General features: G+C 35.3%; 1 protein-coding gene across 1 annotated transcript in view; it reads left to right on the forward strand.

Moving 5' to 3' along the window:
* The first annotated feature begins 524 nt into the window (after positions 1 to 524).
* The window catches only part of Polr3A (RNA polymerase III subunit A), a 44,736-nt gene continuing 22,245 nt past the window's right edge, over positions 525 to 23,015 (forward strand). Inside the window, exons 1-17 of the mRNA XM_069817376.1 lie at positions 525 to 716; positions 1,813 to 1,948; positions 4,393 to 4,542; positions 5,127 to 5,376; positions 5,870 to 6,110; positions 8,351 to 8,528; positions 10,530 to 10,667; positions 10,854 to 11,051; positions 12,012 to 12,136; positions 14,347 to 14,458; positions 16,495 to 16,692; positions 17,281 to 17,416; positions 18,713 to 18,962; positions 19,762 to 19,961; positions 22,094 to 22,207; positions 22,461 to 22,618; positions 22,695 to 22,803. Of these exons, the coding sequence (XP_069673477.1) occupies positions 673 to 716; positions 1,813 to 1,948; positions 4,393 to 4,542; positions 5,127 to 5,376; positions 5,870 to 6,110; positions 8,351 to 8,528; positions 10,530 to 10,667; positions 10,854 to 11,051; positions 12,012 to 12,136; positions 14,347 to 14,458; positions 16,495 to 16,692; positions 17,281 to 17,416; positions 18,713 to 18,962; positions 19,762 to 19,961; positions 22,094 to 22,207; positions 22,461 to 22,618; positions 22,695 to 22,803 (2,737 nt within the window). The 5' untranslated portion in view covers positions 525 to 672. The remainder of the gene's footprint in view (positions 717 to 1,812; positions 1,949 to 4,392; positions 4,543 to 5,126; positions 5,377 to 5,869; positions 6,111 to 8,350; positions 8,529 to 10,529; positions 10,668 to 10,853; positions 11,052 to 12,011; positions 12,137 to 14,346; positions 14,459 to 16,494; positions 16,693 to 17,280; positions 17,417 to 18,712; positions 18,963 to 19,761; positions 19,962 to 22,093; positions 22,208 to 22,460; positions 22,619 to 22,694; positions 22,804 to 23,015) is intronic.

Genomic DNA, 23,015 nt, shown 5'->3' on the forward strand with positions numbered 1-23,015 from the left:
ATTTCTATTTTGATAATCAACCATTTCTATAACTAAAATGCATTATTTTAAATTACCTTCGATTGCTTCATTGGTCGGAAATTATAGGAAACAAACGAAATGTTCCATTTTATAATCTAAATTATGTTTTCTTTAAAACAATAATGTGGACATTACATTCTAACTCACTGTTCTCAGAGTTCAAATTCCCGCGTTCTAACTAGCCAGCGCACACTCTGGTGGTGTTAATATGAACTATGTCCATGATTATTGAAACCATAAAAAGACTTTGCGAGAATTTTTGGTTGTGGCACCCTGTTAAAAACCTGTGTTGTAAACAGATAAACATAGGCTATATTTCTGCCTCACCCCTAGATCGGTAGGAAAAGGGTTGCGTATGTGTTGGATTTGTTGTTCTACCAATTTTGACTCTCTTGGTTATTGTTCTTGACTAATCAAAATCTGAGGGAAAATTTGCTCTCTAAAAGGTAAATTAAAGTGAAGAAAAAGGGACATTTTGCCAAAAAGAACTTATCATCACTGGTTTGATGTAATGTGTGTGTATTTTGTAAAACGATGGTGGACGTAGAGAATGTATGAGGTTATGGTGTGTTATGAGGACGGAATATAAGTTGTCAAGTATAAGTTGGTGATGTAACGTTCGGGAACAAGCATATTAATTAAAACGCCACAATGGTAAAGGAACAATATAGAGAAACAAATTTGGCAAGGAAAATGTAAGTACCTTCTCAGTTGATAGTGTGATGAAAATTGTCACATAGGCCTAATATATACATTTCTATTTATTTAATGGGGAAAATTTCAGTATACGGATACCTCACTGAGAGCAATTATCTTGTTTACACCTGGGAGTAACGGTTAGCGCGTCTGACCGCGAAACCAGGTGGCCCGGGTTCGAATTCCGGACAAGTTACCTGGTTGAGGTTTCTTTTTTGGAGTCTTCTCTCAACCCAATATTAGCAAATGCTGGGTAACTATCGGTGCTGGACCCCGGACTCATTTCACCGGCATTATCACCTTCACTTCATTCAGATGTTAAATAACCTGAAATGTTGATAACAGGGTCGTAAAATAAATAAAGATCAAGGTAGAGTATCCACCGGCCACTGAACGAATATTGCACACTTTTATCACAGCCGCAACACATGTCAATTCTTATTGTAGTATATGTATATGGAATTATCACTACATTAACACACTTAATATATCACAAAATATACACTGAACGAACTAAATATTATTATGAAAGTCGCCATATTTTCTTACTGGAATTACGATCCACTTCCACCAAATGGCTATCGATACGAGTAGCGGGATCGGCAATACATGCGGTCATTATTACGTATGTCCCGCCCACTATAGAGACATAGGCCAATTTTACACATATTTAGTATAACTTGTTGCTTCTTTGACAGGTTAGGTTTGGTTAGTTTAGGTTATTGTTATAGCCTATCTTGCATATACGATTATAGTGCAACATTGGCAGTGAAATATTCGTTCAGTGGGCGTTGGATTCTCTACATTGACCTGAAAGGTATCCATTTAATGTTTCGGCGAAGACTGTTACATTATAGACCTACGATAGTTCCGAAAAGAATATCCATTCTGATTTTATACAATCAGTGTACCATGGCTGCTAATATTAAATTTCTGATACGTCAATAAATATACCCAGTTGAAATGCAGTTGAAAATCAGAACCAATAATGAAGGCAGGCCTTAATTTTGCTGTCCTACAATATGAATAGCTTTTTGATTTTTCTAATGGGTTATTATAACAAACTTGTGGTATTTGCTTGCTTCTATTTTACAGTTCCCATGTGTGTTTTGGTGTAGGCAGCCCCCAACAAATTCAGCAACAAGCTCATATTCATGTAGTTGCAAAAAATTTATATAGTCAAGACACGCAGCGCACTCCTGTGCCATATGGAGTATTGGATCGACGAATGGTACGTACTGTTTCTGTTCAGGTGCTTTTGAAATACCTTGGTAAATATCCAAAAGACATTGGCTGTATTCAGCTGGAACAGTGCTAACTAAACTATTAATTTTTTATGAGTGACAGCAGCTTTGAAGGGCTGAATTACCCGATTCCAAAATGTCTGCTGTGTTTACAAACAATCACACCCTTGCTCCTTCGCTGAGTGAGCACGAAAAAAAAATTGCTACGAACAATGGCAACTGCTATTACAACGAAGTCAAAGTGCTGTCAGTCAGCAAGGCATTCTTTGTTTTTGCTGCCTTAGTGCTGTCCCGGCTGAATGCAACCATGGCTCACTCCAGTAACCATCTAGGTAATTATGTAGTAAGCAACCTCATGCTGCCTTTTCTCTCAGTATAGGTCCAGTGCACATACTTTCCTGTGAGAGTGGAGTATAAAACTGACAGTATTTCTATCATATGAAAAAGTTCAATATGGTATTTCTTTACTATAACGTTACCCCATTAAGGTACAAATATATTTACCTTCCTGGGTCCTAGACGAGTCATAAATATCATAAAAAAATTAGTTCCGGCACAAATTTCAGGCCAAAATAAGGGCCAAAAGTTGCTGTGAAAGTGGGGGCTGGTGGAGTGATGCGAGCAGGAGGGATCGCTGCTGTAGAGGTGGAAGAGGTAGGCGGCACGTGAGAGGCAGCACATACATCACATCTCATTTTCATGTGTTTTCTTACTGGTCACACAGAAAAAGCGACTTTTCGTAAGGTCGAATCAGTGACAGGTTAGGTTAGGCTAGTTTAGGCTTTTTCTATGCCTTGCATATACTGACAATTGTCCAAGAATGTGTCCTTTCTTCCAATGCATATCAAAAGCCTAAACTAACCTAACCTAACCTAACCTAACCTGAGACTGATTTAACCTTACGAAAACTCGCTTTGGTCGAATCAGTGACAGGTTACTTCTTATGAAACCAGTGTGTGAAAATAGCCTGGTCTATCCAGGCTCCTGTTTTGTTGTAATAGTGCATTGAAAGATTTTTAGTATCAGTGGTTTCTCGGCCTTTCCAATTACAAAAATTTGAAGCTTATGACTTCCTGAAGAATTGCTGCAACACAGAACTATGGTCTTCTGCTTGGATCATTTATGCCTAATTGCCTAGGGGCGCTAACTTTATTTTTGAACATGCTGCAATGTCTAGTACATCTTCCTGTATCCATTTTCAGGATTCTATAGCTTTTCTCCAGTCTTCTCTATTCTCTTATGCCCCATCTTCCAATCCCCTTTCTTTCATTGTTCTAATTATCCCTTGTGTCCATGTCAATTTTGGTCTTCCTCTCTTCCTTTTTCCTATTGGAATCCATTCATACACCTTCTTTGGCAATCTATGTTCTGTCACCCTCTTCATATTAATACCCCTCATTTCTCATGAAAAACAACTGAATATACTACAGTGGACTATAGTGGACTTTATGTTGTCAGCAAACAGCTGAATACATTAAGAAGATTGATTCATATTAATTTATAATAGTATAAACCATCTTAATTCTTTTAATATAGTTTACAAGCAATCTTTACACTTTCATTTTTTTCTCTTATAACCGTATTTCTATTTTGTTCTTGATGTCACATGCCGTGACTGAAACATTTAAGAAATATAGAAGGTACAAGAGTGCTTCAAAAAGTAAGGTAACAAGAGCTCTCATGGTCAAACTTTATTTGACAGGCAGGTATACTGATACACAATAGTAGAACACTGGTGTGCATTACTTTTCAACATAGTCACCATGCTTGTCCAAACACTTGTTCGAACTGTACACCAAGGCATCAATGCTGGCATAGAAGAAATCTGTGTCAAGTCCCTGAAACCATGTCATGATGGCTTGCTGAATGATTGTACCAGTGTTGATTATCACCCAGGTGCTTCTTCAACAGTCCGAAGAGATGGAAATCACTGGGTGACAGGTTGGGGCTGTAGGGAATTGGTCCAGTACCTCCCACTGGAAGCACCGTTTCACACCATATACCTCAACAAATTGATGATGAATTTCTGCAGGTGAGGTGCCCTTCAGATGCAAAAACCGGATGACACTATGCACTTCCACATTTGACCATGTTTCTGTGCATGCAGCAATCTTACAACTGATATTATGAGGATCTGATGTAATATATGCGCCATCTAATGGCTGCGTGATAAAGCTGTGGTCTGCTGCTGCGTCCCTGGTGGAAAATTCGAATAGGAGGGGGTAATTATATGTCATTCTCGAGAGCTCTTGTTACTATAATTTTTTAATCACCCTCGTAAATGATTTCTTTCTTCAAATATAATTCTTCATTGATTAAGAGAGCTATCAAGACTATGTTTTATTTATGTTTCGATTTTGAGACACATAGGCATTATATATATATATATATATATATATATATTTAGTTTCAACATATTATTACATTTCAGGGCACAAACCAAAAAGATGCTGACTGTGCAACATGTGGTAAGGGCCTGAATGAATGCATTGGTCATTATGGCTACATTGACCTTGAACTTCCGGTGTTTCACGTGGGATACTTTCGTTCTGTCTTGTCTGTACTTCAAACAATATGCAAGGTATGTACAGTGGTGAATATATATATTTGTCCAATGTATTTTATTTTTTTATTTTTTTAGATGTATTGTAAGTTTCAGATCTCTTTGACTTTTACAAAAAATCTGTTTATGCAAATCGTAATACAGGTAGATAACATTTAAACAGAATTGATTAATAAGACTGTCAAAAACAGAAGTATTTGCTTAAAGTTACGTTATTTGCTTTAGTAAAGGTTTGGCATGAGGAAGTAGTTTATTCCTATAAGTAATCTGTAGATTTTGATTATGATCAATCAGGAAGGATATATGAGATTTTTCAAAATTATTCATCAATAATACTTGGTACTACTCTATTCAAGAATGATTCATTATTGATTTGAAAAATTTTAAGTGAAAAATCTCGTTTCATTTTCATTTTTTCATACATTTATAAAAAGTGATAAAATAGAAGTTGAGATTTGAATTTTTATAAATTATCAATCAACCTTGTAAAGGTAAAAAAAAGGTAAGATCCCCGTAACATGCCATGAAGGCATTTGGGGGGCATGGAGGTAGAGCCCTTCAATCAACTTTAATTTATAAAAATGAAATTTATTTCTTTACAGTCATGCTCCAGAGTTCTACTGCCTGATAAGGATAAGCAGCCACTCAGACTGAAAGTAATGAATCCTGCTTTATCCTATATGGCTCGAAAGGCTCTTCGCAAACAGATTTTAGACAAATCTAAAAAAATCTCAATATGTCCACACTGTAGAGAATTAAATGGTACAGTGAAGAAATGTGGCTTGCTCAAGATAGTGCATGAGAAGTTCCGTTCTAAAAAGAGCACGGATCCCCTGGTAACAGAAGCACTAGGTGAGTTATTTTGTAAAACTGAAGTTTGGTTTTTCCTTTCAAATTTGGGTGTGTGTGTGTGTTTACCCACGCGTGCGTGTTCCCCCCCCCCCCCCAAGTTTCACATTGGTTCACTGGGTCCCGCTATGTATGATGTGTATCTGTGAAGAGTTATGTCATGTACTAGTAGGGACTAGGATGAGTGTATGTGTAAATGTTCCTGTAATCGTGAAACTGACTCAGGTTTTTTGAAAGGATTAAAATTTGATAAACATAAATTTTGGTGCATTTGTTACAGACTAACATATGAATATAATAATGAAAGGAACTGAAATTGTGCATGCTTGTGCACTCCCATTGTTTAAAATCCAATACTCGACCATCATTTTGTATATGGTATACATTTATTGCCTCATCAGACATTCAAAGTTAAGTGATGTTATAATTAGGCAGGTTAGTAACATTCTTTTCTTTTTGCCTTGTTATTATGGTTTAATTATTTGTTTTGTTGCAGCTGCATATAATGACGTGGTGGAATACAATCGAGAACTAGAGTCAGCTATTACAAATGGACTGGCCCATATTTTCAATCCTTTGGAGGTTCTTAATCTCCTGGAGCGCATACCTGAAGAAGATATACCATTGTTACTCATGAATGCTCCTTGTGGACGACCAAAAGATCTGATACTCACACGTCTACCTGTGCCACCACTTTGTATCCGCCCATCTGTTGTTTCTGATTTAAAATCTGGAACGTGAGTAGAAACATAATTATTTGTAATAACATTCTATGTATTGATCATCAGTCATATCGTAGTTGAATTTATAGACTGATTTCCTAAGTGCAATTGTTGAATTGACATATTTCCGTGAAATAAAGACGAAATTTAAAATTTTAAGCAAAAATCCTATTACAAAATTTTGTTATTTAGCATCAGTAATTCCTGAATAATTTTAAATTAATTTGGCAGCTGAAGCTAGTTTTCTACAGAGTGAAAGACAGCTAGGTCACAATATTGGTCTTCTTCCACATGTTGCCTCTTGTTAGCATGTACAGAGATATTGCTTTTTCCTCCAATGCTATCAGGTTGTCATTTGACATTTCTGATCTCTCCTGGTAATGACTTATTTGTAACCCATTTCTGAGGTTGGGGCACCGGTTGGCAGAGTTACGCTGCCCCGATGATATGATAGAATGATTAGAAAGTGCCAGGAGAGGTCTTAAGCCTAAGACTAACCTAATTTCCAGGCCATAGACGAACATAGGAACATTCCCTTTAAGGAAAAATTCCTGTGTTCTAACCGGGAATCGAAGCTCTGACCACTAGCCCTTGAGGCCAGTCTGTATAGAGGTATTGTTAATCTTAATACCAGGCATTGTGTGCTTCCAAAAAATGTAGAAGGATATGCTACATTGTATAACACGTGCAAATACAATAGAATCCCTATTTAATATTTTTCTGGGGACACAGAATAATAATGTTATGAATTGATAGACATGATTTCTAAGGCTGATGATTCTTTCCGTGATAGCATCTCATCCATCTGATTCAGAAGGAATTGGAGTGCTGTTGATAGTGACTATAACATAGTCACGTAAATTCTATGATTTTGAGTTATTCTAATTGCGTTAACCTACCATCATCATATCCAAAATATAATACAATAACAAAGTAGACTAATATGCTTGACACTAAAGAGGGGTATGCTATTTTTGTTTAAAAAATCTTTAATACTTTTTCAAAAATTCAGTTTATTTGTAAAAAACCTAGAATAAGTAAATTATGGATAATACTGTACAAAAAATGGAAAATGTTAAGGGAAAGTTAAGTACCAATCGTCGTCTTCTAGGTTTTTTTTTCTTTCCCATTTTGCAAATTAACTTTTTCCGCAAGAGAATAAAGTGTTTTCTTTTTTTGCAGCCATTATTTTGTAGTGATATGTATTGTAACGGTGAAAACAATTTTGTCTCTTCACTGTAGTAGCATTGACACAATACCACAGGAAGCATAACAAATACAATAAGTGGCTGATGTAAGTAGTGAGTTGTGATGGATGACTGGTACTCCATTAACATGTGACAGTGAGGGAGCAGCGTTGTCAAGTCATTGACTCTTCAAAAACTTTCTATTTTACCTGTTAAATCTAAATGCATTTATTTTTGCAGTAGTTGAGATTTAAAAATACAGATTAAGAACAATTTTTAACGTAAAATGTGTAGTTTAAATAAGAGAGAACACATGTTGTGCAACTATAGTCAACAACATTAGGATTGGGTTCATAGATGTCACTAGTACCAAGAAGGGTAGACTACTTAGTTCATTAAATACTATCCAGAGTTCACCAAAGGTGGTGGATCTACATTAAACTCGTAGTGAATGATGGTGATGGAGGAATTGTTGGGATATCACAGGGGAAGTGAAATATCCGGAGAAAACTCCTGTCTTGCCATGACCATAGGCTTACCCAACACAAGTTATAAGTTCAGGGAGGAATGGGAGTTGAACCTGGGTCACCTGGCTTACAACTTCAGCACACAAACTATCCACACCTGTAGTGATAGCTTCTATTACCAATTCTTAATCTTTTTGCAATTACAAGGTATATTTGTATTGTTTTTTAATTATGAAAATTGTAATACTTTTCCAAGTGATCAAACAATCAAGCATGATTTCTGGACTTACTCCATGGGCAGTCTTGCACCCACTTAACATGAATTTGGAAGTTGTAATTGTTGTAAACATGACATACGGTAATGTGGACATTTCTTCATTCATATCTTCGATTGGTTCTGTCTAGTCATTAGAAGATAATAATAAAAGTTCTAAAGAATAACTTTCTGTGAGTATAGATGTTATAGAGGTAATATAAATGTATAATGCAGTAGTAAATCAAAATAGAATCATGTAGTTAGTATTTAATCATGAAGTGTTTCAGGATTTAAGTTATTCTTATTAAGAATTGTTATTTTTTTCAATTTCTTAATTTCTTACAGGAATGAGGATGACCTCACAATGAAATTATCTGAAATAGTATTTATTAATGATGTCATAATAAAACATCGCCAGTCAGGTGCCAAAATACAGATGATCAATGAAGACTGGGACTTCTTACAACTTCATTGTGCCTTGTATGCAAATAGTGAAACATCGGGCATACCTCTTAATATGCAGGTATTGAATACATTCTTCTACATAGTTTTATATTACTAATTGTGTACACTTAATATTAATGGGAGATTAAAATCTTTTGTTGATTTTCTCTTTATTACAGTATAGAAACAGATTACATTGTATCTTGTATAACATTACATAATAGAGTGCAATACTGAAACAATTGTCTTTAGAGACAATTAATATTAGGTACCCTCCACAAAACTGGCTTCATTTATACACCGACGGATCGTTGATCTCCAGAGAACAAGGTCCGGTGCAGGTGTTATGTGTTGTCTCTTCTCACTTTATAGATCTCTTGGATATGGAACAACAAGTTTTGATGGTGAAATCATTGCAATAAGTGAATGTCTCAGGAATCTTCTATGCCACATCAATAAATTTAGGAATGCAGTTATATTGTCAGACTCCAAAGCAGCTATTCTATCAATCATCTCTAAACACACACCTTCATCTCAAACAGCAGAAATAACTAAAATGCTCTCTCAATTAATATCACTCAATAAAAGAATTGTATTCCAATGGATACCATCCCATTGTGGAATCCTGGGACACGAGAATGCAGATGCTTTAGCAAAGAAGGGCAGCACTGCTACTTACAGACCTGTTACTAAATCTACGTATCACTCTGTGAAAAGATTTATTAAATCTACATACTTAGACTTCAACAAACAAAATTTGATAACTCAATCCAAGGGGAAAAATGGAACTCTCTGCATCAAAATCCACAGTTAATTCCCGATTTACGACGAAAATCGTCTGTAGCTGCATTTAGATTGGCAACAGGCAATGATTGTTTGGCCAAACACCTGCAGAGAATTGGAATATATCAGTCCCCTAACTGCCCATTGTGCAACTCAAACCAAGAAATGGATTCGGAACACCCCAAAATCTGTGGTTCAGTGGCTGGTCATGATAATATCTTTGAAAAATATTGGAGTGCAAGAGGTCAAATGACTTTATTGTCAAACACCTGGCATTAGAAAACAACAACAACATAATAGAATGCTGAATTTAGATATTTTTCTCTCTGGGTTATAAGGTGGAATGGAAATGCGTCTATTAAAAATGTAAACTGAAAATAACAGTATTTTACCTATATTTTTTTTAAATTGTTTGCATACTAGGTTCTCTTGTCAGAATATTAAATCTATTAAAAAGTCATGCTGTACAATCTGCTTAAAATTTGTATTCAGTCTAGTTTACATTTTAGTGAATATATTTCTTTATTGTTCTTTTTGTATTTTTGTTTAAATGTCGTAACATTATTTGGTTATTGTTTAATGCTTAATTTCAGGAAAATTATAATTTTATAATAAGGTATTTTGCAAGATATTCAGCATTTTCATTCCCTATGTTACGATCTTTTATTGTGGATTATACTTCAACGTGATTTCACTGATTCTTCTGGGCTTGTTCTTTGTTTTTATTTGAAACTGAATTGTTAATGAGGAAGGTAACTAATAATAATTGAAAGAATGTTGAGTTCCGCCATGATATCTTCATTTCATTTTTAGCCTCACTTCAAATCTAGTCAATCATTCTTCATATAAACTTAATTTCTCAAATTGTTAATCTATTTCAATCTATTGTCCAAATTGTCTAAATTTCACTTGTTTCTCTACCAAAGAAGATTTCGTTATGTAATAAGTTGTATCCGTTAATAAAAATTAATTAATTATTTGTAATAGATCTGATTTCTCATGTAGTCGAGATACGTGAAGTTATTCACTCTTAATAACGTATTACTCAAAAATGAATTAAGTTCTGTATAAGAATTTCACTTAGAAAGTCATTTTAGATTTTTCGTTATTAATTGGCATGCTGTAATAAATTGTAAACTTCCAAATATATGAAATGTATAGGTGCTGGTTATGAATCTTTGCAGTATAAATACTTATACATGTTGCAATATTTTTTATACTAATTATACAAAATGTTCTTTCTAAGTCTTTTGTTTGTGTTTGTGTTTTTCACATGAAATCTCACATTGTTTCACAGCCAAAGAAATCTAGCCGTGGATTAGTACAAAGACTAAAAGGAAAGCAAGGCCGTTTTCGAGGAAACTTGTCTGGTAAACGTGTTGACTTCTCAAGTCGTACAGTTATTTCACCTGATCCAAATCTCCAAATAGAAGAAGTAAGTAATCTGACGTGAGTTTAACATATGTATATATTGTATGATTTCAAATTTTCAGTGGTATACTCAGTACAAAACTTTCATTTGTATTTCTTTATTGATTTAGCATATTGAAATGTCATGTTGTGCAACTGTTAGCTTAACTGAAGGGTGTAAAATGAAATATAAACATTTTTGTTATTACAGGTTGGAGTCCCAATCCACGTGGCAAAATTGTTGACATTTCCAGAGAGAGTGAACAATGCTAATATGAAACTGATGAAAGAGTTGATTGTGAATGGGCCAGACAAGCATCCTGGTGCCAACTTTGTGGAACTGCGAGGTCAGGCATTCAAGAAAGCACTTAGATTTGTCAACAGGAATAAAATTGCGCAAGAACTGAAGGTTAGCAGTATTTCAGTTCTTACCTATACCTAGATTAGAACTACCATACTTTGTTTTGATTGAGAGTGGCTGCCACTGCTTTTTTTAAATGGTGTGCTTTCTAACCTTTTGTGTTCCACATGTAATAGTTCTTATCTGCAGAACTTTGGTTCGACTCTTAGCTAACATGACACTCGGTTATAGGCAATCCTAATTTCGATGATGGACTAGAAATATTGTTATGCTCAACACTACTACATCACTTGCCGATCTGGAGTTGCGCTCAGGCATGGGTTCGATTTCTGCTTGGGCTGTGTAAAGTACCCCACACATGCACACTTTTGATTGCACTCCTGGAGTGTACATTCTTGAGTGTCAGAAGTGCTCATTCCACTCACTTCCCGATTTGACCACAAACGATTCAGTTATGAGTGTGCTCCTGAGTGAGCGAAATGCCATTCTTTTTTAAAAGAAAATTAGTGGCAGCTATCATAGTTATAGAAAGAGAAGAAGCTAAAAAAAAAGAAAAAACTGAGACGATAACTTCTTTGCAATCCCTCCATAGCTGTCCATATAAGGAAACTCAGCTGATTAATGAACATAACCTTAATTAAATTCATGTAACCAAATGTATTTCTTTTCAGAAGCCAGTTCTTGGTCAAATATCATCTCTGTATGAATTTGTATAATACATACTTTGATTCCGATGACTGGCATCATGTGTACAGTCAGTTAATCTAATGACATGCAAAATGTATTGTCATCTTTGTCTATCTTCTATCTCTCAGAGGAAGATACTTGGCTTAATTACTTGATACTGGTGAAAAATTGAATATACAAAATAACTTAGTTTGTAAAAAAACAATACTGGAATATAATTTCTAATAACTTCAGAAGAATCTAGTAGGTGGATTTATGAAACTTTATAATATATCATCATTTGTTGTATTGAAAATATTAATATTGTTTTTTTCTTTTCAGCCTGGTGATCTTGTAGAAAGACATCTGCGTGATGGAGATATTGTGTTATTCAACCGGCAGCCTAGTTTACATAAACTTAGTATTATGGCACATCGAGCTAAGGTGCTGGAACACAGGACATTCAGGTAAGCAGATCATAAACATAAGGATAACAATGTTTCAAGGTTAAAAATGTTAAATATATTTCCGTTAATAACTCTCAAATTATTGATCATCAATGAGTACCGCAAAGCACATTATATATGTCTTGATTTGAAGTCTGGGATGCACACAAAGAAAGCAGAGTGCATTTTATCATGGACAGTTGGACAGAACACAGAGAATCTTCTTGTACAGTATATTCGCCAGTTGTTTTCCAGTATTATCATGTCCTTCAGTTAGTCTGATGAAGATTATTTTTCTTGTCAATTCCCTGTGTGTACAGTAGAACCCCGATTATCCGTCACTCTATTAACCGATTGATGGATTATCCGTCTGTCTTCCTCTCGATTTTCTTTCTGCAGAAATATATTAAGTAGACTACTGTACATTGTATTAGCACATTATTGTTTCTATATAGTGTTATTACAAGCCTTTATCCTTGCACAGTATGTTATACTGTTCGAATTGTTGTACTGTATAACTTCTATATAAAATGTCTTCTATGGGTGTCAAAAGAAATCTTGTTGTGACAAGTATAAAAAAGTGTAAACAATTGAGTGGTTTGGAGAAAGAGAAACTGTGGCTTACCTCGCATCATAATACGAGATTGATGTGTATAAAGTACGTAAATCTACAACACAAGACCTCCACTATTAATATATTTCCAGAGACAATCATTACAAGTAGTATCCTTGGCCCTTAAAAACCCATCATTGACAACCAGACTTGAATTAGTGAATTTCTCAGCCACTACCTAGAGTGTTAAATAGAAGACTATGGACGAAATTACGAATTAGTGGAAATATTATTCACTAAATTTACGAAAATCTTTTATGGTACAGATTATCCGATTTTTTCGATTAACCGTTCGGTCCACCCTATTCATTACCACGGATAATAGAGGTTCTACTGTAGTTCCAAAATGTTGAAGATGTTGTTTTGGTACAAGGTAGAATACTCCCCAAAAAAGTCTATATCTGAACATATTCACAATGAAAGCCTAAAAGCACAAGTGAAGAAGTCAATCTTATTTGAGTGCATATTAAAAGATGTAATTTAGGTGTTTCTTATGAATAGGGTGACCAACTCTCAAATATTTTTCAGGAATTACTCGAAGTAATATTTTTTAATCCTCCCGATTCCCATATTGGTCTCCTAATTCTCCTGTATTTTTTTATCAGTCATGATCACCAATTTCTTTAATGAACCTAATAATAATACCTGCCAAATATGTATTGATATAAACTAACATTAACAATAGGTACCTATGAATACAATTCAGTTCTGGTGATCATGTAAATCTTTGGTGTTCCTGTATGCACATTTGATTGTGAAAAGTTTTTTTTTCTTCAATTTACATAGCAGGATAACAAATGAAATGTTCTGCAAGATCTTGCTGGCAAATATAAATACATTAAAACTGAGGAAAACATTGTATTTTTTTTTTTTTTAATTATTGTATTCAAAATTATGACCTGAATCATATTTGTATTATAGTTAAATTGATATTTTATATTAAAAATATAAACCAGTGGTCGTCAGCACTCGCTGAAATGTGCAAAGGTTAAGCGGAGTCATCTCGTGTGCCCCGTCGTGCAGCAGGAAGAGGTAGAGAGCAAACCCGCTAGCAGCTACGAGTGCACCATGGTGCACTGTGTTCTCTGCGGGTAAGAGAAGCTAGCTCCAGGGTGCTCAGTGCTGAGAACCGCTGATATAAACCATTCCATCAACGAATTCACATGTCCAAAAAAATTGCGCTAAAATTTGTCGTGACCAAGTATCCCGTATTTTTGTGATCAGAAGTTGGTCACCCTACTTATGAATAACATTTAAAGAAAATAAGCTATACACAGTAATATCATTTGCAACATGCTGAAGGAACTGAATTGTTTTGAAGTGTGTAAAATTGTAATGATATTGTGTGTTATCTTGTGACCAAACAAGTGATTTCTTTGAAGGCTTAAATGAATGACTCTCATTCATTACATATCGGGCATTCTCTTCTTCTAGTCCTTGATTGAGTCCCATCTTGTTCATTTATCTTGTAAGAATGCAACATCCTGTCACTATGCCATCATATTCAGATCATTACTTTTCAAGTTCATAATCTCCTGAGGTTCTTTCAGCATGTCTTATGTCTTAGATTATAGCATGTATTGTGATGTCTGAAATTTATTGTTTTTGTTATTTGTAGATTTAATGAATGTGTGTGTACTCCATACAATGCTGATTTTGATGGTGACGAAATGAACCTCCACTTACCTCAGACTGAAGAAGCTCGTGCTGAAGCTCTTGTGCTGATGGGGGTATGTTATATTGAATATGTGTATTGTAAAGTATTCAGTGACTTCAAGCTCACGAAGAAGTACTCTGGCATATTTGATCATTTCCAGTTTCTGATATATCGTCACTGTAATAAAAGAGAATAGTCTATGGAATATACTTAAGGGGAGTTTCATCTTATCGTATCCAAATTAATGGTAAAATTAGCCTGTCTTCAAGTAGTCATAAATGTAATACTATTTATCAGAGCTGTCACATTAAGCTTTAAAATACAAAAAGAATGGTTACTCTAGAGTAAATCTTTCCCCTTAAAATAATTTTTGAATTAAAATATATTTTTTTTTTATAAATTCATTACATGCCTGTGATTAAATGCACTCTATTCACTTACTATAGTACATACTGAATTGAAATTTTAGCTACTTAATAATAGATACTAAAATTATTATTATTTTTTCTTTTTTTTTTTTTTTCTTTTCATTTTTTGATGATGAAGATTGGTACAAGGCCTAAGCCAATAATATTGCAGATATATTAATAATTTTGGTAGGGTGTGTTTTAGTATCAATTCTCAGCAAGTGGCTACAATTTAAAATCAATATATGCTATATATAATAAGTGAATAGTCTGTACCTAATCACAGGCATGTAGTGAATTTATAAAAAAATTATGATGAAAGAATAATGGAACGGAGAAAAATTCTCTCCGGCGCTGGGATTTGAACCCGGGTTTTCAGCTCTACATGCTGATGCCTTATCCACTAAGCCACACCGGATACCCACCCCGGCGTCGGACAGAATCGTCTCAGAATAAGTTCCAACTCTTGGGTTCCCTCTAGTGGCTGCCCTCTGCACAACGTCATAGATGTCTATGAACGTGGGACTGAAGTCCACACATGTGCTGAGGTGCACTCGTTATGAGTGACTAGTTGGCCGGGATCCGACGGAATAAGCGCCGTCTTAAATCACAAAGTGATTTACGCATATCATATATATTATTTTAATGTACCGAAGTACATATGATATTTCCATGTGTGGACTTCAGTCCTACGTTCATAGACATCTATGACATAGTGCAGAGGGCAGCCACTCGAGGGAACCCAAGAGTTGGAACTTAATCTGAGACGATTCTGTCCGATGCCAGGGTGGGTATCCGGTGTGGCTTAGTGGATAAAGCATCAGCACGTAGATCTGAAAACCTGGGTTCAAATCCCGATGCCGGAGAGAATTTTTCTCCGTTCCATTACTCGTTCATCATATGATGACGCAGAATATCTGCATGGAAATATCATATGTACTTCGGTACATTAAAATAATATAAAACAATATATAAAAAAAATTGTTTAAATTCAGAAATTATTTTAAGGGGAATAGCTCAAGACATCACATCGAAATATTGGGACGCACATAGGAGAATGACTTCATTATTAAATCAAGAGCAGTAGATACATAGATACATACATACATACATACACAGCTCACTCTCTCCTTAACCCTCCCCTCCCCGCCATTCCTTCCCATTTCCTCCCCTTGCCCTCTTCTCATTTCCCCCTTTCCTCCACTCTCCCCCTCCCCTCCATCCTTCTCACTCCCTCTTCACCCATCCCTCCCATTCCATCCCTCCCCTCGCCCCCTCCCTCTCCCCTCCACTTCCTCTCTCTGAAAAGATTTACTCTCTGATAAATAGTATTACATTTATGACTACTTGAAGAAAGGCTATTTTTACCATTATTTTGCATGCGATAAGAAGAAGCTCTCCTTAATGTGTTGTTAATTTATTTCAATGAATTTTTGTATTATTGTGTAGGTCAAAGCATGAACTTTCGGCCAATGTATGGGACTGGTGCCCACCCAGCATTGTGATGCATTTGGGAAGCTATGATGGTAGTGAAATCTGGTTAAACCAGCTATAACTGCTGGGGGAAATGTCGTGCTAACCACACGATACCTCTGTTCTTGTTGGATGACTGTTCATAACAATATTGCAAGGCTCATGTCTGACCAATTTTTTAGTTAAAGAGTAGGGAATGTATTTATATCAGCCCACATTTTATTTACAGAACAAGTCAAACCTTGTGACCCCTAGAAACGGAGAACTGCTCATTGCTGCAACACAGGACTTCATTACAGGAGCTTACTTACTCACACAGAAGGACAACTTTTTGGATCGGGGACAGGCCTGTCAGTTAGCTGCGTGTCTACTTGCAGGGGAGGATGTGGCTCTGAACATAGATTTACCACCTCCTGCCATACGTAAAGTAAGCCATAATTATTTAGCAAATATCTGTATTCATCCATTTGTAGAGTATGTTCGTTGATGGTTCATATGCTAACCTGGGTTCGAATCCCAGCAGATCCAACTGAAATTTGTGGTGGACAAAGACAATGTTTGATGGTAGATTTTCGTGGGGTACTCCCGTTTCCGTTACCAAATTCCACCATTGCTCCATTAATCATCATCATCATCATATAGTGTTACGTAGTTCACATCCTATGGTACAGTCAATGCCTTCATGGTGACTGAAAGAAGTACAAGCTGCAGCACTTTGCCTAGTAGATAGGGTCACAATGTCCAATGACAGCACTCATTCTGTTGGATCCTGGTTACTTAGTCACTCATAATGAATGCACCTCTGCACATAATGTGTTGGACATTGTGCCACTGTCACACATCTGTGACACAGTGCATGAGGGTTGGCCACTAAAGGGAAACTAAGAGGTGGAACTTCAACTGAAAGGATTCAATCTGGCATCGGAACTGGAATCCGGTGTATCATTTTTCTTGTTTAGTTTATTATAATTTTGTTAGTCATTGTAACAAAAGACATAACTTGTTTTATTTTTAGCCAGCAACATTGTGGACAGGAAAGCAGATTTTTAGTTTAATCTTGCAGCCCAACAAAAAGTGCCCTGTGAAAGCCAATTTACGAACTAAAGGCCGAGCATACACCAACAATGAGGAACTGTGCATCAATGACTCTTGTGAGTAATTTCTTTATTTTAAAATAAGATTTTTGATGTTGAATTTCAAAAGTAATAAGATTGGTGATGTTACTAAAATGGCATTTCTTTCATACAACATTTTTCAAATTGTGATTCATGTTCAAATATATTTGTGCAGTCACAGAAAGCTGTGTCCAGTTCTTAGCTGACTACAGTTGAGTGCAATCATATTCATGGATGTTAAGTTTGAACCTCAGTAGTTTATAGAAGATAAATTGAATATAAACAAACGAAACTGAAGTTAATTAATCAGTCTTCTTAATGTATCTAGCTCTTTGCTGTTTGTTGTATATAGTAACTTTTTTTTAACTTAAATAATTTCATTTTGTTATAATTTTAAAATTGAGTGATATGTATATTCCATGTAGTTTTGTGTAGGCATAGTGGGTTTATTGGACACCTTCGCATTAATGAAAGCTAAGATATGTTGTGGAATAACTTTGCATTATCTATTGTAAAATCAGAACAACTTTGTGTGGATAAAACTCCTTTTTTTCATTGATTATAGTTCACGTTAACACTTTGTTTGTTAAAAACATAAAATTGTTTAGTCACACATTAAAAAGTGTTAAAATTTTTAAAAAAGGTATATACCTTGGACAGACGGCCCGTTTCGACGTGATGTTACGTCTTCATCAGTGTCTCCTGAACTACTGGTGATCTTGAATTCTGCGATGTGCATTTGTCGGTTGTAGGGGTGGGGTTGTGTTGCTCTTATGGTGGGGGCTGGTTGTTTGTGTGTTATGACGTATCATGACATCGAATAATGTGTGGGTATTGAACTGTAATTGTGTATTAAGTATTGTTGTGGGTATGTTATTGTATGTTTATATATTTCGTATTGTTCTAAGATGTTTAACTGTGAACTTTTTGGTGTGATGTGTAAAATTTCCATATCTGTTTCTATATTATTGTAGTCATGATTATTGTTGATAATGTGTTCTGCGTAATTTGATGTGATGTAGGGTTTGGTGATAGCTTTAATATGTTCATTATATCTTGTATGAAAGGATCTTCCTGTCTGTCCTATGTAAAAATGTGGGCAACTATTGCATTTTAGTTTGTAAACTCCAGTTGAATTATATTTATTTGAATGTTTAATGTGATTATTTAGCTATTTCTGTGTTGTGTTATTTGTTTTGTATGCTATCTTGTATCTTGTAACGTGTGACTAAACAATTCTTTTTTTCATTATTGCGTACTTTTCAAAATAAAAGTATAAAAAATATTATTTTCTGTATTTTATACTGAGATTTCACTGTATTACTATTACAGATGTTGTTATTCGAAACTCTGAGCTGCTAGCTGGTTCCATGGATAAGTCTACACTGGGCTCTGGATCGAAGAGCAACATTTTCTACATTTTGCTTTGTGACTGGGGAGAGGATTATGCAGCCAAGGCAATGTGGAGACTTGCTCGACTTGCTTCATATTTCCTCATGAACAGAGGATTTTCCATTGGAATAGGAGATGTGACACCAGGACAGGGTCTGCTCCGAGCAAAACATGAACTCTTGCAAGCAGGGTATGTATGATGTATAAATGTTTGACATCTTCTTTGTGGTGTTATCTCTTGATTGTAGATAAAAGTGGTGACACAGTGATCGCTAATTAATGTTGTAATATCAGAACCATTCAACTTATGCTCTGTAACAGTGCAGTTAATCTGTTGGAATACAAACGACAGGAGAAGAAATCTGTAAAATGAACATTTAACCAAACAGAACAAATCAATCATATTCCAGCAATGTTATGCCACTCAGAATTTCAAGTGGTGTGAGGCACAAATAATCTTCGCATCCCAATTTTAGGAGAGAAAATTAAAAGAGTGTTTGAGGCGAAACGATGCCAACCTTATTTTAAATAATGTGTGCACCCCAGTTGTTCTTTGACCAATTTCGGAAAAAATATGTGCGGAGTATTCGCATATATACAGTATTTATAAGTAGGCAGTTAATCTTGGTAATAAGACAAATCAACATATATACCACAGGACAACGAATTTTACTTTCGTTAAGCATTCATTATGAAGGGAATGCCAAAGAAAATATAATAGCAAATACTGGAATTCTGCTGTACAAAGTAAATCTGTGATTTAGAAATTATGGACGGGGATAAGTGCACCTCATTAAGACATGGAACTCAAGTGCAGTTTATTCTAAGTTAAAGTATGGTTTTATGGCTAAAAACTGGCTAACAGTGCTTTTTCTTCCCTATTTTTGCAGTAGATAAAGAGTCTTTCTTAGCAACATGTACATAATGTTTGCTTTATTTGCTGGATGAAATTCAGGTCTTACATTAAAACCGATTTTATTCTGGTTCAGGTATTCAAAATGTGACGAATACATCCGTTCTCTGGAAGAAGGTCGGCTGCAATGTCAGCCTGGCTGTACTGAAGAGGAAACTCTTGAGGCAGTAATTCTAAAGGAGCTCTCTGTAATTCGAGATCATGCTGGAAAGGCCTGCCTCAAAGAACTACATCCAAGCAACAGTCCCCTTGTAATGGCTCTCAGTGGATCTAAAGGTAATAATTTTAAATATTATTTTGCTGTTAATAATGCCAGTGAGGCAGTAATATAGTAGGAATAGCATTCAGATAAAGTCGTAATGTGTACTTGCTGTAACTAATTGATTTATATGTATTATATGAAATTCAAAAATGGTAAAAGATTTAAGTTTTGATTATACAGTGTAGCTTCAGTTATCATCATTAATTCGTTAAACAAAATATGATGGTTATCGATGGCTGACACATTATAAGAAAGATGGAAATGATAAAACATTTAATGGAGGAAAATCATCGAGGTGGTCAAAGCTCAGAACCAGGTTGTAGAACCAGAAGAAGAGTTCTGACCTTTGTACACTGTGTGTATGTCAGGACCTAATGAACAGACATCTATCTTGTAAAAAACTGGAGCCATTAAAATGGTAGAAAAGAGTGATTTCGCATCTCTTCTGGGATGCCATATTCCAAATATTGCATTTTCTCGAACACCTCGGACACATTTTTTCAGAAATATGCAAGTAAATAATACAGATGTGCGGCTTATTGGTAATGAAGTTGGCAACATTGCTGATTTTCCTCCAGCACATCTCCTAAGGTGGTAGTGCAAGTCATTATATTCTTCCCGCATAGTTATTGTTACCATTGTTACACCGTATAGTTATTGTTACCATTGTTACATGGCATTTGGATTAGCAATACATGTGTCAGAATGAAGTTCAAGGGTGATAAGTGTGTAGTTCGTGCGTTTTATATTTTCAATCATTCGGAAAATGAGTACAACTAAAGGTATGAGATTGTGATCCTTTACTTGCAGCAAAAAATGTAAAATTGTTAAAGATGCAGAAGAACATGGAAATTATGATGCGTGAAATTAATGTTGCAGAATATTGTGCAAACAGCCAATTAAGCAAGACAATTGACATATGTGCAGTGCATGTGCGTAGGATAGGTTTGAAATGCATCCTGTTCCAGGATAATATTTATTTATTGTTAACTGAACTGTGTTTGTGTTTAATTGTTTTTAATTTGTCATGAGTACTCCTCCCCCCCCCCCACCACTTACAGAAGTGGGGTGCACAGCTTATTCGAGGGCGTGGGGTATTCAAGAAAATATGGTAAGCTAGGGGTTACCAAATGAAAGACTATTGAAAGAAAAAGAATAAGTAGGAAAAATTATTGCTGTAAATAAAAAATAACAGGTGGAATATTACTTTAGGCAGATTGTTTGTAATACACACTCAGAAACATGCACAGTATGTTATAACTGGAACTTGGGAAATGCATGTGGTCCAAAGTTTGTTTCTGGGTCTGTACATAGGCATGCAGTCTCTGTCTAGGTTATGATGACAATTTTTACGCCATTATTTTGTTTCATGTTCTCTAAAAAAATATTAATGCTTATTGAATGCACATAGAAAAATGAAACGAGTACAATAATTACAGTTGATTGGTTTGTTATCAAATCAATATTTGTCATTGTTATCATTTGAACTTCTCCTGACTTTGCTAATCCGACAGGTACCTATGTATATTTATTTTGTATATAATTAAGCTTGACTTATCTGAATATACATTGTCCGTAAAAATAATCTGACAGTGCTGAATTCTATATCTGTGATGGTTGTACCTGCAAAACAAAATATATTAACTGTGATAGAATAAGTGTGGATGTTGACTAGCAGAATTTGATTTTGACTTTGGAGAGAAATTACCAGATGTTTAGTATTGAACCTCTCAGTCAGGAATAGACTTCATTTATTTACATGCTGTTATTGTGCTGTTCGTATATGGTGCCACCAGCATTTTTTGCCAAAGAAAGCACTGCTAACCTACGATCTTCAAGTCTAAAACCAAGTATTATGACCACATGATCACTTGACCACTGAGAATGACTTGTGAAATTTACATGGAAATATTTCTATTCTCTTAGTATTATAATATTTATCTTATATTGAAGACTTTGTTACATTGCAAGTTTATTAGTTATTTCTTATAAGAAATTCCAAATAATATTATATAGTGAGTATTTCATGCCTGCTTGTATGTTCTTTGTAATTTTACATAAGAAAAAAAGATTCCTTTGTCCTGGACTGATTAACCACAGCAAATAGTTTTGACTGTTTCTATATACATATGTATTTCTTTTGCAGGATCGTTCATTAACATTTCCCAGATGATAGCATGTGTAGGACAGCAAGCTATTAGTGGTCACAGAGTTCCAAATGGATTTGAAGATAGAGCCCTTCCACACTTCGAACGTCACTGTAAGTAATGTAATTAAAATGTTACATTATAGGCTTTGTTTTGTATCATATCTTTGGGGAAGTAAGGTTTGAAAGTCTTATGCGAATTGATTTCTTTTTGTGAACTCCTCTTACTCAAAAATCAAACTGAAGAAGAGATGGCTTGAACAGTTGGAGCTACAGTAAACTTCAAAGTTCATTGCTTGAAGATGGATAGTTAAATGCTCTGTTTAAAAAATGACGCAAATGCTGTTACTTTCATCCCTTTTTTCAGCCAAAGTACCTGCAGCTAAAGGATTTGTGGAGAACAGCTTTTATTCTGGACTTACACCTACAGAGTTTTTCTTTCATACAATGGGCGGACGTGAAGGTTTAGTGGACACTGCTGTGAAGACAGCAGAGACTGGCTACATGCAACGCAGATTGGTGAAGGTAAGCTACAGTCCTTTTTATAATGCGTTTCAGTAGTACTATTTGTAGACATTACTTTAACATCCCTTTGTTTCAGTCTCTGGAGGACTTGTGTCTGCATTATGACATGACAGTTCGGAATTCTATTGGAGACATTGTACAGGTCTGCTATGGTGGTGATGGATTGGATCCCACTTACATGGAAGGTGAAGTATTGAAGATTATAAACGTAACTTAGCACACTGAATTTAATTTTAATCTGATCAATGCCATTATACTCATTATGGTAGTTGTATTGTTGTTATATGCTAATATTCCAATATGTCAACTAAAATGTTATTAGATTCTGTTAGCCAGACAGAATTAGGAATTTCTTTTCTGAGTGAGACACCTGTATAGGCAACTTTATTACTTCCCT

The sequence above is a fragment of the Periplaneta americana genome, chromosome 17 (genome assembly GCF_040183065.1).
Source record: "Periplaneta americana isolate PAMFEO1 chromosome 17, P.americana_PAMFEO1_priV1, whole genome shotgun sequence".
NCBI classification, from domain to species: Eukaryota; Metazoa; Arthropoda; class Insecta; order Blattodea; family Blattidae; genus Periplaneta; species Periplaneta americana.